At 34.7% G+C, this 15,866-nt stretch overlaps 1 protein-coding gene across 8 annotated transcripts in view; it reads left to right on the forward strand.

Annotated features, from left to right (window-relative positions):
- The window catches only part of LOC149782879 (protein MTSS 1-like), a 182,954-nt gene that overhangs the window by 154,626 nt on the left and 12,462 nt on the right, over positions 1–15,866 (forward strand). For 7 of the 8 annotated variants that reach the window (XM_089934420.1, XM_089934424.1, XM_089934425.1 and 4 more), the window contains one exon: positions 3,172–3,300. The exons of the other annotated variant lie outside the window; for it this stretch is intronic. In XM_089934420.1, coding sequence (XP_089790546.1) covers positions 3,172–3,300 — 129 coding nt within the window. The remainder of the gene's footprint in view (positions 1–3,171; positions 3,301–15,866) is intronic. 8 annotated transcript variants of the gene reach the window in all.

The following is a 15,866-nucleotide window of genomic DNA, read 5'->3' on the forward strand; positions in this document are numbered from 1 at the left end:
ATTATGATCTGACCTTGGTCAACAGCAAGATGTTGATTGGACCATGGTAGACAGCTTGATATTGATTGGATCTTAATGGACAGCTTGACATTAATAGAGCCTTGGTAGACAGCTTGATATTAATAGAACCTTGGTAGATAGTGTGATATTGATGGGATCTTGGTAGATGGCTTAATATTGATTGGATCATGGTAGAAGGCTTGATATTAATTGGACCTTGGTAGAAGGCTTGATATTAATTGGACTTTGGTCAGTGGATAGATATTGATTGGATCATTGCAGACAGCTTGGCATTGATTGGACCAAGGTATACAAGTTGATATTGATTGGACCTTGGTAGATGGCTTGATACTGATTGGGATTGGACCATGATAGACAGCTTGATATTGATTAGTATTGGACATGGGTCAACAGTTTGATATTGTTTGGACTTTGGTCAGCATCTTGATATTGATTGGCCCTTGTTAGACAACTTGATATTGATTGGATCATAGTATACAGCTGTATTAGGATCTTCCCAGATGTTGATAACCAGTATCGTACATCTTTATTTAACAGAGTTACAGCCCCTTGTTGCCAGACCCATTCCATTTGATTTCAGCTCAACAACTCAATTGTCTCCTGCCTTATTGCAAAAAGTGATGGATATAGTATTTAATATAGCTGTCACACTTTGCATTTCCATTCTGTAGTTTTGAAGGCATTGTAAATAAGGAAAGAAATATTGTTCAATTAAACTTTATAATTAAAAGGTGCATCACATAACACTTTGGCAGGCCTGTCTTCAGTGTTTTAACTTTTTCCATCACACTTTCCCTTCTAAGCTATTCAAGATTAAGAGATGAAACAGGGTATTTGTATGCGTCATCATTAGAAGGTGTGTTATATACAGCAATTGGTGTCATATGTTTAAAGTCATGTTTATATCTAAATATTTTAAGTTTTACTTCATACATTCCCTTCTGCTCTAGTTCTTTGGTATTGGAGGAAAAATCACGGCTGTCCTGTGTTTTGCTTAATTTCAAGTCTCAAATTAGGCTGACAACACAACTTGTTGAGTGAATAGCAGTCAATGTACAGTGCTACTGCAGATCTGTGACCAGAGGAGGCAGGAAAGAGATGCAGTACTAGTTATTTGAGAAATCATTTATTAGCATGTATCATCTTTAATACCTATTTCTACCTTTACTATGTGCATTAGGTGTATCCAATAAAATATTGCATGATCAGCTAACATAAAGATGCAGGTACTCTTTCAGTATGGGACAGAAAAACACAATACCTTTATATAAATATCAGTTTTACCTGTTTGGTGGTTTAAAAATTGGAAAAGGTGGTTTTGTCCACTTTCCAGTGGTGGAAAAAAGAAAAGATATTTAAAATTTTAAAAGCAATTAAAGCTGCATTCATTCACAGAAAATAAATGCGTGAGATAATTGCATGACATGATTTTGTTGTTTTTCCTTTCGGAAGATATTTTGAATGACAGTACACTGGAATAAAGAAGAATAGGGGGAATTTGAGCAGGGACCTAAAACAGGCAGAGGATTTTGGAAAAACCTGATGTACATATAAACATGTAGTACATCCAATAAAAAAAAATCAGTCCAATCTTCTGAACACAGTGCAATTTTACAATTTAAGGAAAACCAGTCTCATTATTACAATTCCCATGTCAGTGCGTATAAATTATACTATTTTTAGACTACAGCATAGTGAATTCCTGAAAGTTAAAACTGGACCATGTAGGTAAAATTTGGTGGCAAGTCTTATATGGTTATAATAGGTTTTGGGAAGAAATGCAGCTTTAAAACAAGATTTTTATTTTTCTCAGTAATACTGCATTATGAGGAAATTTTTATGTGGTTTCACTTTTGCAACTTCTTGCATTCAAGTAAAATTTGCAAAGATTAACCATGTGAAAATTTAGGAATAATTTGTGCCACCAAGTGCAAAAATGAAGAAAATTAAGCATGTAGAATTTTCCAGAATAATTAATTTGTGAAAATATAACGACATGAACTTGTCCACCTATAAAGTAAAACTATGTTCATAAAAGATACATTACTTCCTGGCTAGAGAATGTTGCTTCATGTCTTTTCACTTATCACTTTAGAAACAAACCTGTTTTTAAACCCACGTGAAAAAATATTGGGCCAGAATTTATTATATCGGGGAAATATTGGGCCAAAATTTATTTATTGTGAAATATTGGGCCAAGATAAGAAGTGTCTGCTCAGGTTTAAGTCCACAAAAAAAGGAAATTAAGTGTAAATAGTTTTCTGATTTTACAATGGGGGTATGCTGAAGCTGATTCTCCACAAGCACTGCGGTCTATGTGTGTAAAAAGTATAAAACTACAAATTACACAAATAGTGGCCCAGTTAAGTATATCTGTCCAATTGTAAATGAGCACATAAGTGTTAATAAAGCTTACATGGAAACTACATTACCAAAATATTTTGCATTAAAATTATGACATGACAGTCAAGTTATTAGCAAAATTTGTTTGTTGCCGATATGTCAACTTGAAAAGGTTATGATGCTGAAATATTTGTAGCAATTAGTGTTGTATTTTCGGCCCTGTTTGTTGTTATGTGTACTTGCAGTTGCATGTAGTTATTTATAATGACCAACGTGTATATGTTTTTCTGTCCCTATCTTTTGCCTGAGCAAAAAACATTGCGGCATGATGAATGAATTATAATGGAAAGAAAAATGGAATTCTTGCAGACAAAAATGGAATTCTTGCAGACCCATCATAGCTTGAAGTTTTCATCTTTATGTTAGCCATAACTTTTTCATATCATTCTGATTTTCATTGGAAAGAAATGAAAAAATTATTTAAAAAATAGCAAAACCTATCGGTAAAGCTTCATGTCTAACATGATTACTAGTTCATGCTGAACATGATTACTTTCCATGACGGATATGATTACTACCAGTTCATGTCCGTCATGTCTTACCTGATTACTAGTTCATGTTAAACATGATTACCATTCATGTCTTGCACAGTTAAAGCTGTAAGATAATATTTGAAAATGTTTTAATGCTCTTTTAAGAAGAGATAGTCTGCATTAGTTCCATCTTAGTAGTTTCTTTTCTTTTTGCTAGGTGGTATGATTTCATTTTCTTATGTTTTCTATTTTGTGCCTGTGTGTATTTTTACAGATTATGATATGACTCATACAGCCAACTATGTGAGAGAGCAGGAGAAATATAACACCATTCCCCGCAACAGCCAGATTAGCCAAATGTATCGAACTGCATTCCAGGCCAAAAGGCCAGCATCTACGGCAGGTCCGTTACATTCAAACAGGGGGCTATTAGAGCCAGTAGGGATGGGAGGTGATGGGTGGGTGGGAGGCATGTATAATTCTTGCATTGTAAAGTAACACAAGCCTATCTCAATATGCATGCATTTCGCACTGATTCTATTTTATGTAAACATTTCCCCTCTTCATCTGAGCTATAAATCAATCCAGCATAGTTGTATATGAGGTGTATGTCAATCCAGCACAGTTGTATATTTGGTTGCTTGCAATCCATACCATCTTCATGTACTTGGTTTTCATGTTTTACCATCTTCATGTACTTGGTTTTCATGTTTTACCATCTTCATGTACTTGGTTTTCATGTTTTACCATATTCATGTATTTGGTTTTCATGTTTTGCCATCTTCATGTACTTGGTTTTCATGTTTTACCATCTTAATGTACTTGGCTTTCATGTTTTACCATCTTGTATTTGGTTTTCATGTTTTACCATCTTCATGTACTTGGTTTTCATGTTTTACCATCTTCATGTATTTGGTTTTCATGTTTCACCATCTTCATGTACTTGGTTTTCATGTTTTACCATCTTCATGTACTTGGTTTTCATGTTTTACCATCTTCATGTACTTGGTTTTCATGGTTTTTTTTTAGCTTTATGCAGTGTGATAGTAGAGGAAGTATGCAATTTGTCAGACTTTCTCATATATGCAACTCCCACGGTAAAAAAGTTAATTGAAATTGCTGTAGAGCCAGTTTGACCATTGCCCAACATGGATCCCCTTAAGGGCCATCTGCAAGGCCGCTGTCTAAAATATATGATATTTTTCTGACATATTTGTAAACAGGGTCTGTTAAATGAGTAAATAACCAGACTTGGGGTGTATCATTGCAGTTTGTCATTATATGAAGTTTTCCTCAGACATCATTGTTTGGTAGTGCATTAGGGCTGTAGTGGGTACACAATTTAGGACTGAATACTCAAAGTAGCAGATTTGACATGGCCTCAAGTTCTCAGAATTGCAATCGCCCTTGGCACTATCTTTGGTCATCTAGTCTTAGAACTTGATTCTGGAAATCAGCAAATTTCAAATGTCAGATATTTGTACATTTTCTGTCAACAAGAGGTGCAGATTTTGCCTTTATATTTAGTATATTCCTACTAAACACTGCATATTAGGTTTTTTTTAAAAATCACTATTAAAGAAATTTTGACATTGTATCTTTTGGGGTTTACCAATCAAAGTGCTGTATTCCATTAACCACAGTGTGTCATCATCATTATCATTGTCCTGTTTGGCTAATGCAGCCATGTCCATGGGTCCATGAAGGGGCCTAGGGTGGCCCAGTAACAACTCACCTTTACGGATGACTTAGATCTTTTCTCAGTCCATACATGGGTATGTGAGCATAAAATGTTAAGTAACATATTTCCAAATTGTCACTGGAAAGGTATATCCTCTTTTTGTCAAGTACAAAGATATGCCAGATTTTGTCAAGTATTTGAGTACTCATTTTGCTTATCAGCATTACATGTTTACAGATTTTGTCAAGTATTTGAGTACTCATTTTGCTTATCAGCATTACATGTTTACAGATTTTCAAGCATTTGCACATTGGTAGTTTCATATTTATATATTTTTGTTCAAGTTTTAAACTTGAAACATTATTTATGAATCACCACTTGCACAACAGTGTCTAACAACAGTGCTTATAAGGTGCAGATGTCAGCATTGAGTTATACATGGTGCTCATGCAGTGCAGGGTCAGCATTGTTGTATTTGGTGCTCATAAGGGTACAGATGTTGGTATTGTGTTATACATACTACTCATAAGGGTACCGATGTTGGTATTGAGTTATACATACTAGTCATAAGGGTATAGATGTTGGTATTGTGTTATACATACTAGTCATAAGTGTACTGATGTTGATATTGTGTTGTACATACTACTCCTAAGGGTACAGATGTTGGTATTGTGTTATACATACTAGTCATAAGGGTACAGATGTTGGTATGTAGTGTCCTTAGGGTGCATTTATATACACAGCACTCACAAGGGTGCAGGTTTTGGCATTGTATGGGCAATAATGGGAGAACCTAGTGGGAACAAGAGACCTTGCATGGCCAGCCATGATTCATTGTACATCAGGACTGGATATCAGATAAACTTGATGGACCCTGATTTGCTATTGCATAAATTCATATCTCCATTATTGTTAGTCCTTCAAAAATGTTTTGAATGTTTACATACCCAAATAAATTGAAGATTTTTATTTGCCAAATTTTTTTCACTCCATTCCCATGTTCAATCAGTCATCTTTGATGAGTAAAAATGCATAACATACTCTTGCAAGATTAATGTAATTCTTTTATATGACAAAATTTGTCTTTGAAAATCACTGCATATTTCATAATGTTTAGTGCGTAGGCATACATTTACTTGCCTATGTAAAAATAAACTTACTTTAAGCAGTAAAAACTCGGGTTATCAAAGGCCAAACTGTTCATGCACCTATAATTAAAAACCTTAAAGAATGCTAATTCACTGCCACTTAAATTTCACACTACATTTGCATTGGATCTTTTGTTGAAGATTGCATCTCCATTACTTGACTGCATTCAGGAAACTTAGTAGGAGTAATTTAGGGTGAGAATATTCAGGGAAATTTCCCGTTAAGTCCTTTGAACACATTTTTAAAAATCCTTACCATAATTATTTGCCATATATATCCATGCTATTGCCTGATGGCTGTCTTTTTATATCCTGCCATGTCCATCACAAATTTTGTTTCTGCTTAGTAACTTTTGAAGGACTTAATGGATAAAAAAGGTTCTACATTAACAAGACATTTTGACTTTGAACTTAACCATTCCAAAAAATTTCCCGAATACAATACTTTTGAAGAACTTCATGGATTAACAACAAATTTGGTACAAAATTTCACAAAAAAAGCCTACGTTAATTTTGATTTATACTTTTGCTGCCAACATTTTACAGAGTTATGGCCTCCTATTTGACTTGGAAGTTTGCTGTACAGTTTCCAATCAGTAACTTTTTTTTGAGGCTTTCATGGATTGAAATCAAATTGAATATTATGATTTATAGTAATAAAACATTGGTCAAGTTTGATTATAAATTTTTTCAGATTTTTGGAGTTATGGTCCCAATTTGACTTTACCATCTGCTACCATCATATTGGTAGGAGCATCTGTAGTCAATAGACATATTTCTACTTAATTTTTCCTGTGTTGTATGTTTTTTTTTGTAAATGCATTGAAGCTTTGGGTTTTGTTTTAAGTGCCAGTTATTCATGCTTTACCTGCTTCTTGCAAGGTAGTTGCAATTAAACACAGTATAAGCAAACCATGTGAAAGCACATTCAGCGTTTTCTCACTAAGCTATTGTCAATGGGAACCCTAGGGGTGTCTATAATGTTGTAGATGTGGTTGCCTTATACTGAGCTACATTACACAAAGTATTGCTATTATGTAATAATAATAATAATGACCTTATTTAAAGAGGGTAACACAATTAGCTAAAAACTAATCTACCTTGAGGCCCTCATACAAAGGAATTTATTTATTTAAGCTGCATCTCTGAAGCCACTGAATATATTGGGTTTGGAAGAAGGAAATAGAGTGGGCATTTCTAATCTCAGCTGGAATACTATTCCAGAGCAGAGTTCCAGAGTATTGGAAACTTTTTTTAAATAACTCCTTATTTGGTTTGGGAATTTTATACTGTTTGGTAGACATGGATCGCAGGTGGGGAGTATTACCAGGTAGCCTATACTGGAATAGTGATTGTAAATATTCAGGAGCACTATTCTGAGATATCCTGTACATTAATTTGGCTTTTCTCAAACAGATTCGGTCTTTAATAGGTAATATTTTTAACCTACCAGCTAAACTTTCCTTGCTTTCTTTCTGGATTGATATTAGCCCAAATGCTCTTTTTTGAAGATGTGCCAGCTTTGCTATGTTTTTATCATTTGAATTACCCCATACTGTACTACAGTAGTCCAAATAGGGTTGTATGTAACTGTTATAAAATAGTTTCCTGTGCCTTTCAGGGAGAAAATGTCTTATCCTACTGAGAAGCCATAAACTTGAATTGACTTTTTTACTGGTATGTTTGATATGTTCAGTCCATGATAGGTTATTATCTACCAGAACACCAAGTAGCCTATCATGACAGACTATTTGCAGATTTGTATCCTTCCATGTCAGACATAGTTCATCACTATCAAGATTTGTCCTTCTTTGCCGTGTTGAGATAAGTAATATTTTAGTTTTACCAGTATTTACCACCATGCCATTACATGTGCACCAGTTTTCCAGTTTGTTTAGTGCATTCTGTAAAGAAATTTCGAGTTCATGCTTTGTGTTTTGGATGTCTGACAATGTTGTGTCATCTGCATAGAGATCTGTAGATGATATTGAGTCTCTTAGTAAAAGTGGTAGGTCATTAATAAATAAAATGAATAGTAGTGGACCTAGAATTGAGCCTTGTGGTACTCCATATCTAATTGTTTCAGGTTCAGACGGAACATTATTTATGTAAACATGTTGTGTTCTCTCATTTAAGTATGAAGTAAACCATCTAATTGTTCTTTCATCACACTGGTAGATTTTCAGTTTCTTCAAAAGGATTTCATGATCCACCATGTCAAAAGCTTTCCTGAAATCTACAAATACAGTTCCTATTATTCTACCTTGGTCAAGTGCTTGAAGCCATTTATCAGTTAGGGAGATCAAGGCAGTCTCACAGGAATGGTTCTGTCTAAAGCCTGATTGATTAGGGTGTAACAGCAAGTGTTTGGTTAAATATGACATGAATGAGTCATGGACATGTTTTTCAATCAATTTTGACAAGTTTGATAGTATTGAAATTGGTCGGTAGTTATCAGCATCATCCTTAGAAACAGATTTGTGAATAGGAGTTACTTTTGCAGTTTTCCATATTTTGGGGACAGATGAGGTTGCAATACTTAAATTAATTATGAATGTTATGCTATCTACAATAGCAAAGGCAGAAGATTTAATGAGTCGTGGACCAATCTGATCAAGTCCTGTAGCTTTCTTGGTATCAAGTTCACTGAGACATTTTTTAACAAAGTTTTTTGACACTGGTGGGATAGAGAAACATACCTCCTTTGAGATTTTACTGCTGCAGAACTTTTTCAGTTCATTAAAGTTGTTTTCTATCACTGGCTCTTTTAACTTTGTGGTAATGTTGATGAAAAAATCATTGAAAACATTTGCAATGTCAGTTTCATCAGTGACTATGGTGTCATTTACCAGAAGTGAGTGAATTTTATTTGTCTGTTTTTTGTGCGTTCCTCCAGTGAGTTCATTGAAGACTTTCCAAATGGAGTTTGTGTTGCTCTTTTTGTTTTCAAGTAATGATTGATAGTAAGTTTTTTTAGCTTTTTTGATCATACTTGTTATTTTATTTCTCCATACTTTATATTGTGCATGGTTTTCCATAGCCTTGAATTTGTCTCGTGTTTTCATAGCATCTAGGATTTCAGTAGTAAGCCAATTAGGTTGAAAATCAGTCTTTACTCGATGTACTTTCAGTGGTGCATGCTTAGATACTACATCCATAAATAAGTCAGTCCACACCCTCATGGCTTCATCTATGTCATCCAAATTTTGGATCATACTTCATGGAACTTTATATAGGTCATTGAGAAATTGTTCTTCATTAAAAGTTTTGAACGATCTGTAAGTGATCGTTTTATGTGTATTTTTCTTATTTTTCTTGCATTTAACCTTTCTTGTCAAAAAAGTAGGATAGTGGTCACTAAGACCAACATTTGGTACATTAACACAAGCCACATTGTCTGGTAGATTAGTATAAATGTGATCAATAAGAGTGCTTGATTTTTCTGTTACCCTTGTAGGCTCATTTACCAGCTGGTCTAGGCCTAATGATTCAATAAATTCCATCCAGTTGTTCCTTATTTGAGTATTGAGAGGGTCCTTATTTATATCTCCGAGTATATATGTTTCTTTCTCCTGTGCTAGAACACTTTCTATTTGTTTCAAAAAGTTATCATTCCAAAATGCTTTGGAGGAAGGTGGTCTATAAATGAAACCAGCTAGGAAAGATTTTGCATTATTTTGAAAAATTTCCACCCAGATACTCTCAATTTCATGTGACTCCAAGTCAAGTCGCCTTTTTACATTTACGTCTTCCCTAATGTATACAACAAGACCCCCCCCGCTGTCTCTCTGTCCCTACGAAATGGTTTATTGTAGCCTTGACAGTGAAATAGATCATCATTGTGGTTAGCATTTAATTTGGTTTCAGTGAGTCCTAAAACATGTATATTATTTTCCATGGAAGACAACATTAACTTAATCTGGTCTATCTTTCCCACTATACCTTGTACATTTAAGTGACCTATGTTAAAACCTTTTGTATTTAGTTTCATATCAATTACATGTATGTCATCATGCAATGGGGTACTCACTGAGATTGTCTCCATACTGCTTTTATCATTCTGACATCCTATTTCTATATTTAAATGTTCATATATATTAGCATCTTCAAAGTCACATACAAACCCTGAAAATCCATTTACATTTGCATCTACAATAGTGTCCATTGAATAGTTAGAGTCAAGAGTCCCACTGGGTACATTTAGTTTTTTTGTAAATGAAGCATTGGCATTCTCCTCTTTGCCAGCTTCCTAATATGTATACATTGATGGACAAAGTCTTTGTTTGTGTCCATATTTATGGCACCTAAAACACTCGATCTGTTTGCCATGATGGCATACCTGTGTCAAGTGCCCAGTTTCTCCACAGTTAAGACAACACTCTTCATTAAAGTGCTTGAAAATAGGGGCATACATGTTAATATTTCTCAGTAGCTGAGAGGTTCCTTTTCTGCTTAGATGAATTTTGTCTCTGTGGTAGAGACTAAGGTTGACATCCTGATTCTGAATGAAGAAAGATTTGTATTGTGGAATGTACTGTAGGTTGAAATCTTCACATAAGTCAATTATCAGATCATTTGTCCACACGAGGAGGTAGTCCCGATATCATTAATTTACATGTATTTGGGCTGCAATATCTAGCAGCGTACAATAAACTTTCAAAATCTGTTTTGAGTTGATTTAGTGACCTTCCCTCACAGGCATCATTTCCACCTACTAAAATAATAATTTGTTTGTATTTGGTTAGGTCACTGTTCATTATTCTGTCAGTGATGTTGTTGATTTTTGCACCTCTTAAAGTCTGTACATCTGTTTTAAAAAGTCTCCTTGGTATTATACTTTTCAAAATTGAGGAGCCAATTATTAGAGTCCTATCTTTTCTGGCTTGTGATGTCGTGTGTTGGACTCTGGATTGTATTTCAGACACATATCTTGGAGGAAGGGGTGCTGAAATTGGTGTTTCAGTTGTGTGAACTACTGTTGTTGATTCTGACACATTTGTTTGAGCACTGGGAAATGCAGTTGTTGGTGAAGGTAACAGACTTGTTTGAACTGCGGGCCATGGATGCACACTTATTGCTGTTGCAGGTGTGTCACATGACTGAGAGGGGGATACTGTTGTCTGCAATGCAGGATTACTTTGGGCATCAGTTTTTATTTGCATGGTCATTTTACATTTTCTTTTGGCTGGTACTGGGATTGTCTGTGTCTGAGCATCTGATACTGTTGATATTTGGGAGTCTGTCTGAATTGCTATTTCACATGAGGTTACTTGCTCATTAACCCTTCCCTGTGCTGATTTAATAGCATGTAACTGTAGTTTTAATTCTTCGATTTGGGTCTCCAATTTCCTAATTGTTTTTTTATGTACACACATGGAGAAATCATTAAGGCTTAAGCCATCACTGCTGTGGTCATGATTTATGGAGCGTGTAATTGCCTGACACTCTGGAAGGGTGTTAATTTTATTGCCTGAGTCATTTAGGTCAAAGACTTTAGGAACTGTTTCATGTTTGGTACTACATCTAGTTACTGGTGTAGATGTCAGCATATAAATGCCTTTAGCATGGGTATTCTCATCCTGTTTACATTTACAGATAATATGATCTAACCATGTGAGACTGTTCAGCCCCTGTATATGTAAGACACATGTTGTTTTATACAATGTAGCTGTCACAGTGTTTTTCTCTTTTGTTCTGTAGATAATACCATTTTGTACACTTGAACTGCATGAAGTCATGCAAGGTTCTGAATCCAATATTTGTTTTACAAACTCAAACTTTTGTGGATCTATATTCACAGTGATACTGTATTTATTATGTTTGACCCTCAAGAATTCTGGAGTGTCAGCCATAATGGATAATTCCAAATCATCATCTGCACCATTGTTTTCATTTTTATTCTGAACATGACTTTCCTGCATGGGATTATCTGTGTGGCTCTGATCTTCAGGTATATCAGACATACTAAAGCCAGAGAATGATGCAGAAAAGGTTGAGCTGAGTGTGTTGAGTAAGGAACCTACAAGGCTGGTATTTAAATATGTTTCCATGATTCTGATATTTTCAGCTTGTTCATAGCAGTGATAGCAAAAGTATATCAGATCCTTATTTATGACTAGCACATATCCATAAACTTTTGAATGAAACTTGCATAATGTGTTTGAGTTGGTATCAACTGAAGTTCAGATATGGTAGGTGTAGTTCAATTTCAAGTATATCCACTTCGGTAGCCATCTTGGCTTAATGTAATATAATGAGGTCTGTGACTGTAGCCACTTTATTAATAGGGCCACATTATACTGTATAATATGTTGTAGATGAGGTTGCCTTATACTGAGTTAGATTAGACATATTATTATTATGTAATGTAATGGATCTTTGACTGTACCCAATGTATTAAAGGGACTACATTATAGTGTGGCATCTTAAGCAAGGAACCACTATATACTTTTATGCAACTATTTACAAAGAATGAATTTTATTTTTTAAATCAGTGTCTTAATTTATTTTGCTATTGCTTATTTTATTTCCTTTTTGTTATTGCTTATTTTACTTATTTTTTATTATTGCTTATAATGTGTGATTTCGCATAAAACATACCTTATCAGAATGCTTTTGTATACAACCTTTTAGTAACATAACCTTGCGTAAAACATGCTCATTATAACTTAATCTTGTATACAGCGTACTCATTATAACATAACCTTGCGTAAAACATGCTCATTATAACTTAATCTTGTATACAGCATACTCATTATAACATAACCTTGCATAAAACATATTCATTATAATTTTATCTTGTATACAGCATACTTCTTATAACAGTACCTTGCATAAAACGTACTCATTATAACTTAATCTTATATGCAGCATACTCATTATAACATAACCAAATATACTTATTATAACTTAATCTTTTATGCAGCATACTCCTTATAACACAGTCCTGGATACATCATACTTACAATATAGTCTTGGTTACAATGTACTTCAGTACAAGGCTACCTCAAATATGTGATACAATTTTACAGTAATGCTCAGTCTGGCTCAGTCTCAAGATAGTGATCACTTGTGCATCTATGTCCATGTACATTTGTACGTCTGTCTGTATATCTGTCCACATCCTAGATCAGGCTCATTAGAAAACCACTTTGGGGCAGGCTCATTATGCATCAGTTCCCCATCTTGTAGCTTCACAAGTTTTTGTATGATGTGCACATTGAGTAACAAAGAAGCATATTGATTTTGAGGTCTAAGGGCCAAGTCACTCTGACTAAACAAAGAAAAAAAAATGTTTTTGGTACAATAACTTGAGTAGTAAGTGCCTTTGCAGAGGGCTTGCATTTAGATGTGGAGGAGGCCTGTTGATTTCGGGATCCAATGTTCATAGGTCAGAATCATTGTGGCTCAAAGAGAAATAGGCTGTGCATAGCACCTTTTGTTGTAGAGTTAGTGTCTTGGCCAATGTTTGTGGATGGCTTCCACTTAAGATAATAAATAAATCTTTAGATTCTGAGGTCTGTCAGCCAGAGGTCCAGTTCCTGGCAAGTCTGATATGAATATTAGAGTTTCTGCACTGTTACTTTTGTTCAAGACTGCATACTGAAACCAAAGGCCCAGGTCATTGAGATGAGACCCCTTGGTCAATAATCCCCATAGTCAGCATTGTGCTTTAGTACCAGCACAAATGACTATTAAAGACAGAGTGGGTATATAATATGCCAGTCACACTACTTTTCTTTTTTTAAATTGTTTTTTGGTCATCAATGCTAAATTTACAATTTCAAAGATAATGATAAGTTTATTTGTCTTAAAATTTTTGTCTTTTGCCAATTTATAACATGTCAGTAGGGTTGAATTTAATGAAAATTTTGGTTATTCCAAAATTGTTAAGAACTCTGTCTTCATTGTTCCTTCATGCACTGCACTTAAATGTTTGCTTATGGTTTTTTCTTCAGCAGTTTGTGACTGGTGCTTTGTGCATGAAGAGGCAAGCAACCTTTTTCTTCTAATCCTTATTGCTTCTGTTCAAAAACTTTCAAGTCCCTGCTTTAACACAAGAAGTAATTACAGGAATTGTTTTACTGACCTCCAGGGCCATGTCTGAAACAACCGTAAATTAGTTGATTGGTACATTAAACATACAAGTACTGTATTGACTGCTGATATTTCTCCTCATGCATTAATGATATATATACTTTAAAACTGAAAGATTTCAGCAAAAACTCTTATGATAATGACTTTTTGAAAATCATGCAAAAACAATTATTGTTTAATGAATGCATTTTTGTTTCTGGGGGGACAAATATTTATGCATTTCTTGTTGGCTAAAAACTGAATTTTAACTTCTGCCAGATGTATATCCACGTTTAAGTATCAAAATAAATGTAATAGTATTGAATGATACCTACAAAAAATATGTGCATTTTATCTGCTAAATATGCTGTATGAATGGTCACAGACAACTAATCAAGTGGTGGCAAATTATGTGCCATATTTAAAAGAATGAATGCTGCTGATTCACTGAATAATTGCTGAAAAAAATTAACATAATAATTTCAGAAGAATCAGTTGTAGTTCCGAACCAAAAACAGAATTTGATTATAGCTGTTACTGCACAAGTACTGCTGGATGTAACTTTTTTTTTCATATAGGAAGCTGTGCTGCATGTTATTTTAACATTTTCATCAATTTCGTTGTGTGCTCACAGATTGATCAGGCATTGAATTTATGCTTATTTTACTGGTCTTACCACAAAAAAAGTGTCACTTTGCAAAACATTAAAACTATGGTATATGAGAATCAAAATAAGTTGTCTGCCCTTTAGTAATTATATAATAATGAAATCAGATTATGTTTGTTGTGTCCTTTTTATTTAGAAGTCTCTAAAGGTTATTTTTCACCATCCTATGGCCTTGCTTATGTCAATGTCATTGCTTATGCCAGTAAAGTAAGGTAGTATCCTGTGTCCATGCTCATGTCAATGTCAATGCACATGTTATGATTTCAATAAAGTAAGTATCTTGTGTCCATGCTCATGTCATTGTCAATGCACATGTTATGATTTCAATAAAGTAAGTGTCCTGTGTCCATACTCATGTCAATGGGCGATGTCAGTGCTTTTGTTAGTGAAGTAAGGTAGTATTCTATGGCCATGCTCATGTCATTGTCAATGCACATGTTATGATTTCAGTAAAGTAAGTGTCCTGTGTCCATACTCATGTCTATTGGCGATGTCAGTGCTTTTGTTAGTGAAGTAAGGTAGTATTCTATGGCCATGCTCATGTCAGTGTCAATGCACATGTTATGATTTCAATAAAGTAAGTGTCCTGTGTCCATACTCATGTCAATGGGCGATGTCAGTGCTTTTGTTAGTGAAGTAAGGTAGTATCCTGTGTCCATGCTCATGTCATTGTCAATGCACATGTTATGATTTCAATAAAGTAAGTGTCCTGTGTCCATACTCATGTCAATGGGCGATGTCAGTGCTTTTGTTAGTGAAGTAAGATGGTATTCTATGGCCATGCTCATATCATTGTCAATGCACATGTTACGATTTCAATAAAGTAAGTGTCCTGTGTCCATGCTCATGTCAATTGGCGATGTCAGTGCTTTTGTTAGTGAAGTAAGGTAGTATTCTATGACCATGCTCATATCATTGTCAATGCACATGTTACGATTTCAATAAAGTAAGTATCCTGTGTCCATGCTCATGTCAATTGGCGATGTCAGTGCTTTTGTTAGTGAAGTAAGGTAGTATCCTGTGTCCATGCTCATGTCAATGTCGATGTCAATGCTTTTGTTAGTGAAGTAAGGTAGTATCCTGTGTCCATGCTCATATCAATGGGCAATGTCAATGCTTTTGTTAGTGAAGTAAGGTAGTATTCTATGGCCATGCTCATATTGTCAATGCACATGTTACGATTTCAATAAAGTAAGTGTCCTGTGTCCATACTCCTCATGTCAATGGGTGATGTCAGTGCTTATGTCATTGAAGTACAGCAGTGTCCTGTAGCCATGCTCATATGATTTATTTTCTCATGTTAGTGGTCGATGACAGTGCTTATGTTAGTGAAGTAAGGTAGTATTCTATGGCCATGCTCATGTGATTTATTTTCTCTTGTCAATGGGCAATGTCAG

This window comes from Sinohyriopsis cumingii, chromosome 15 (assembly GCF_028554795.1).
Source record: "Sinohyriopsis cumingii isolate HCF-2022 chromosome 15, ASM2855479v2, whole genome shotgun sequence".
NCBI classification, from domain to species: domain Eukaryota; kingdom Metazoa; phylum Mollusca; class Bivalvia; order Unionida; family Unionidae; genus Sinohyriopsis; species Sinohyriopsis cumingii.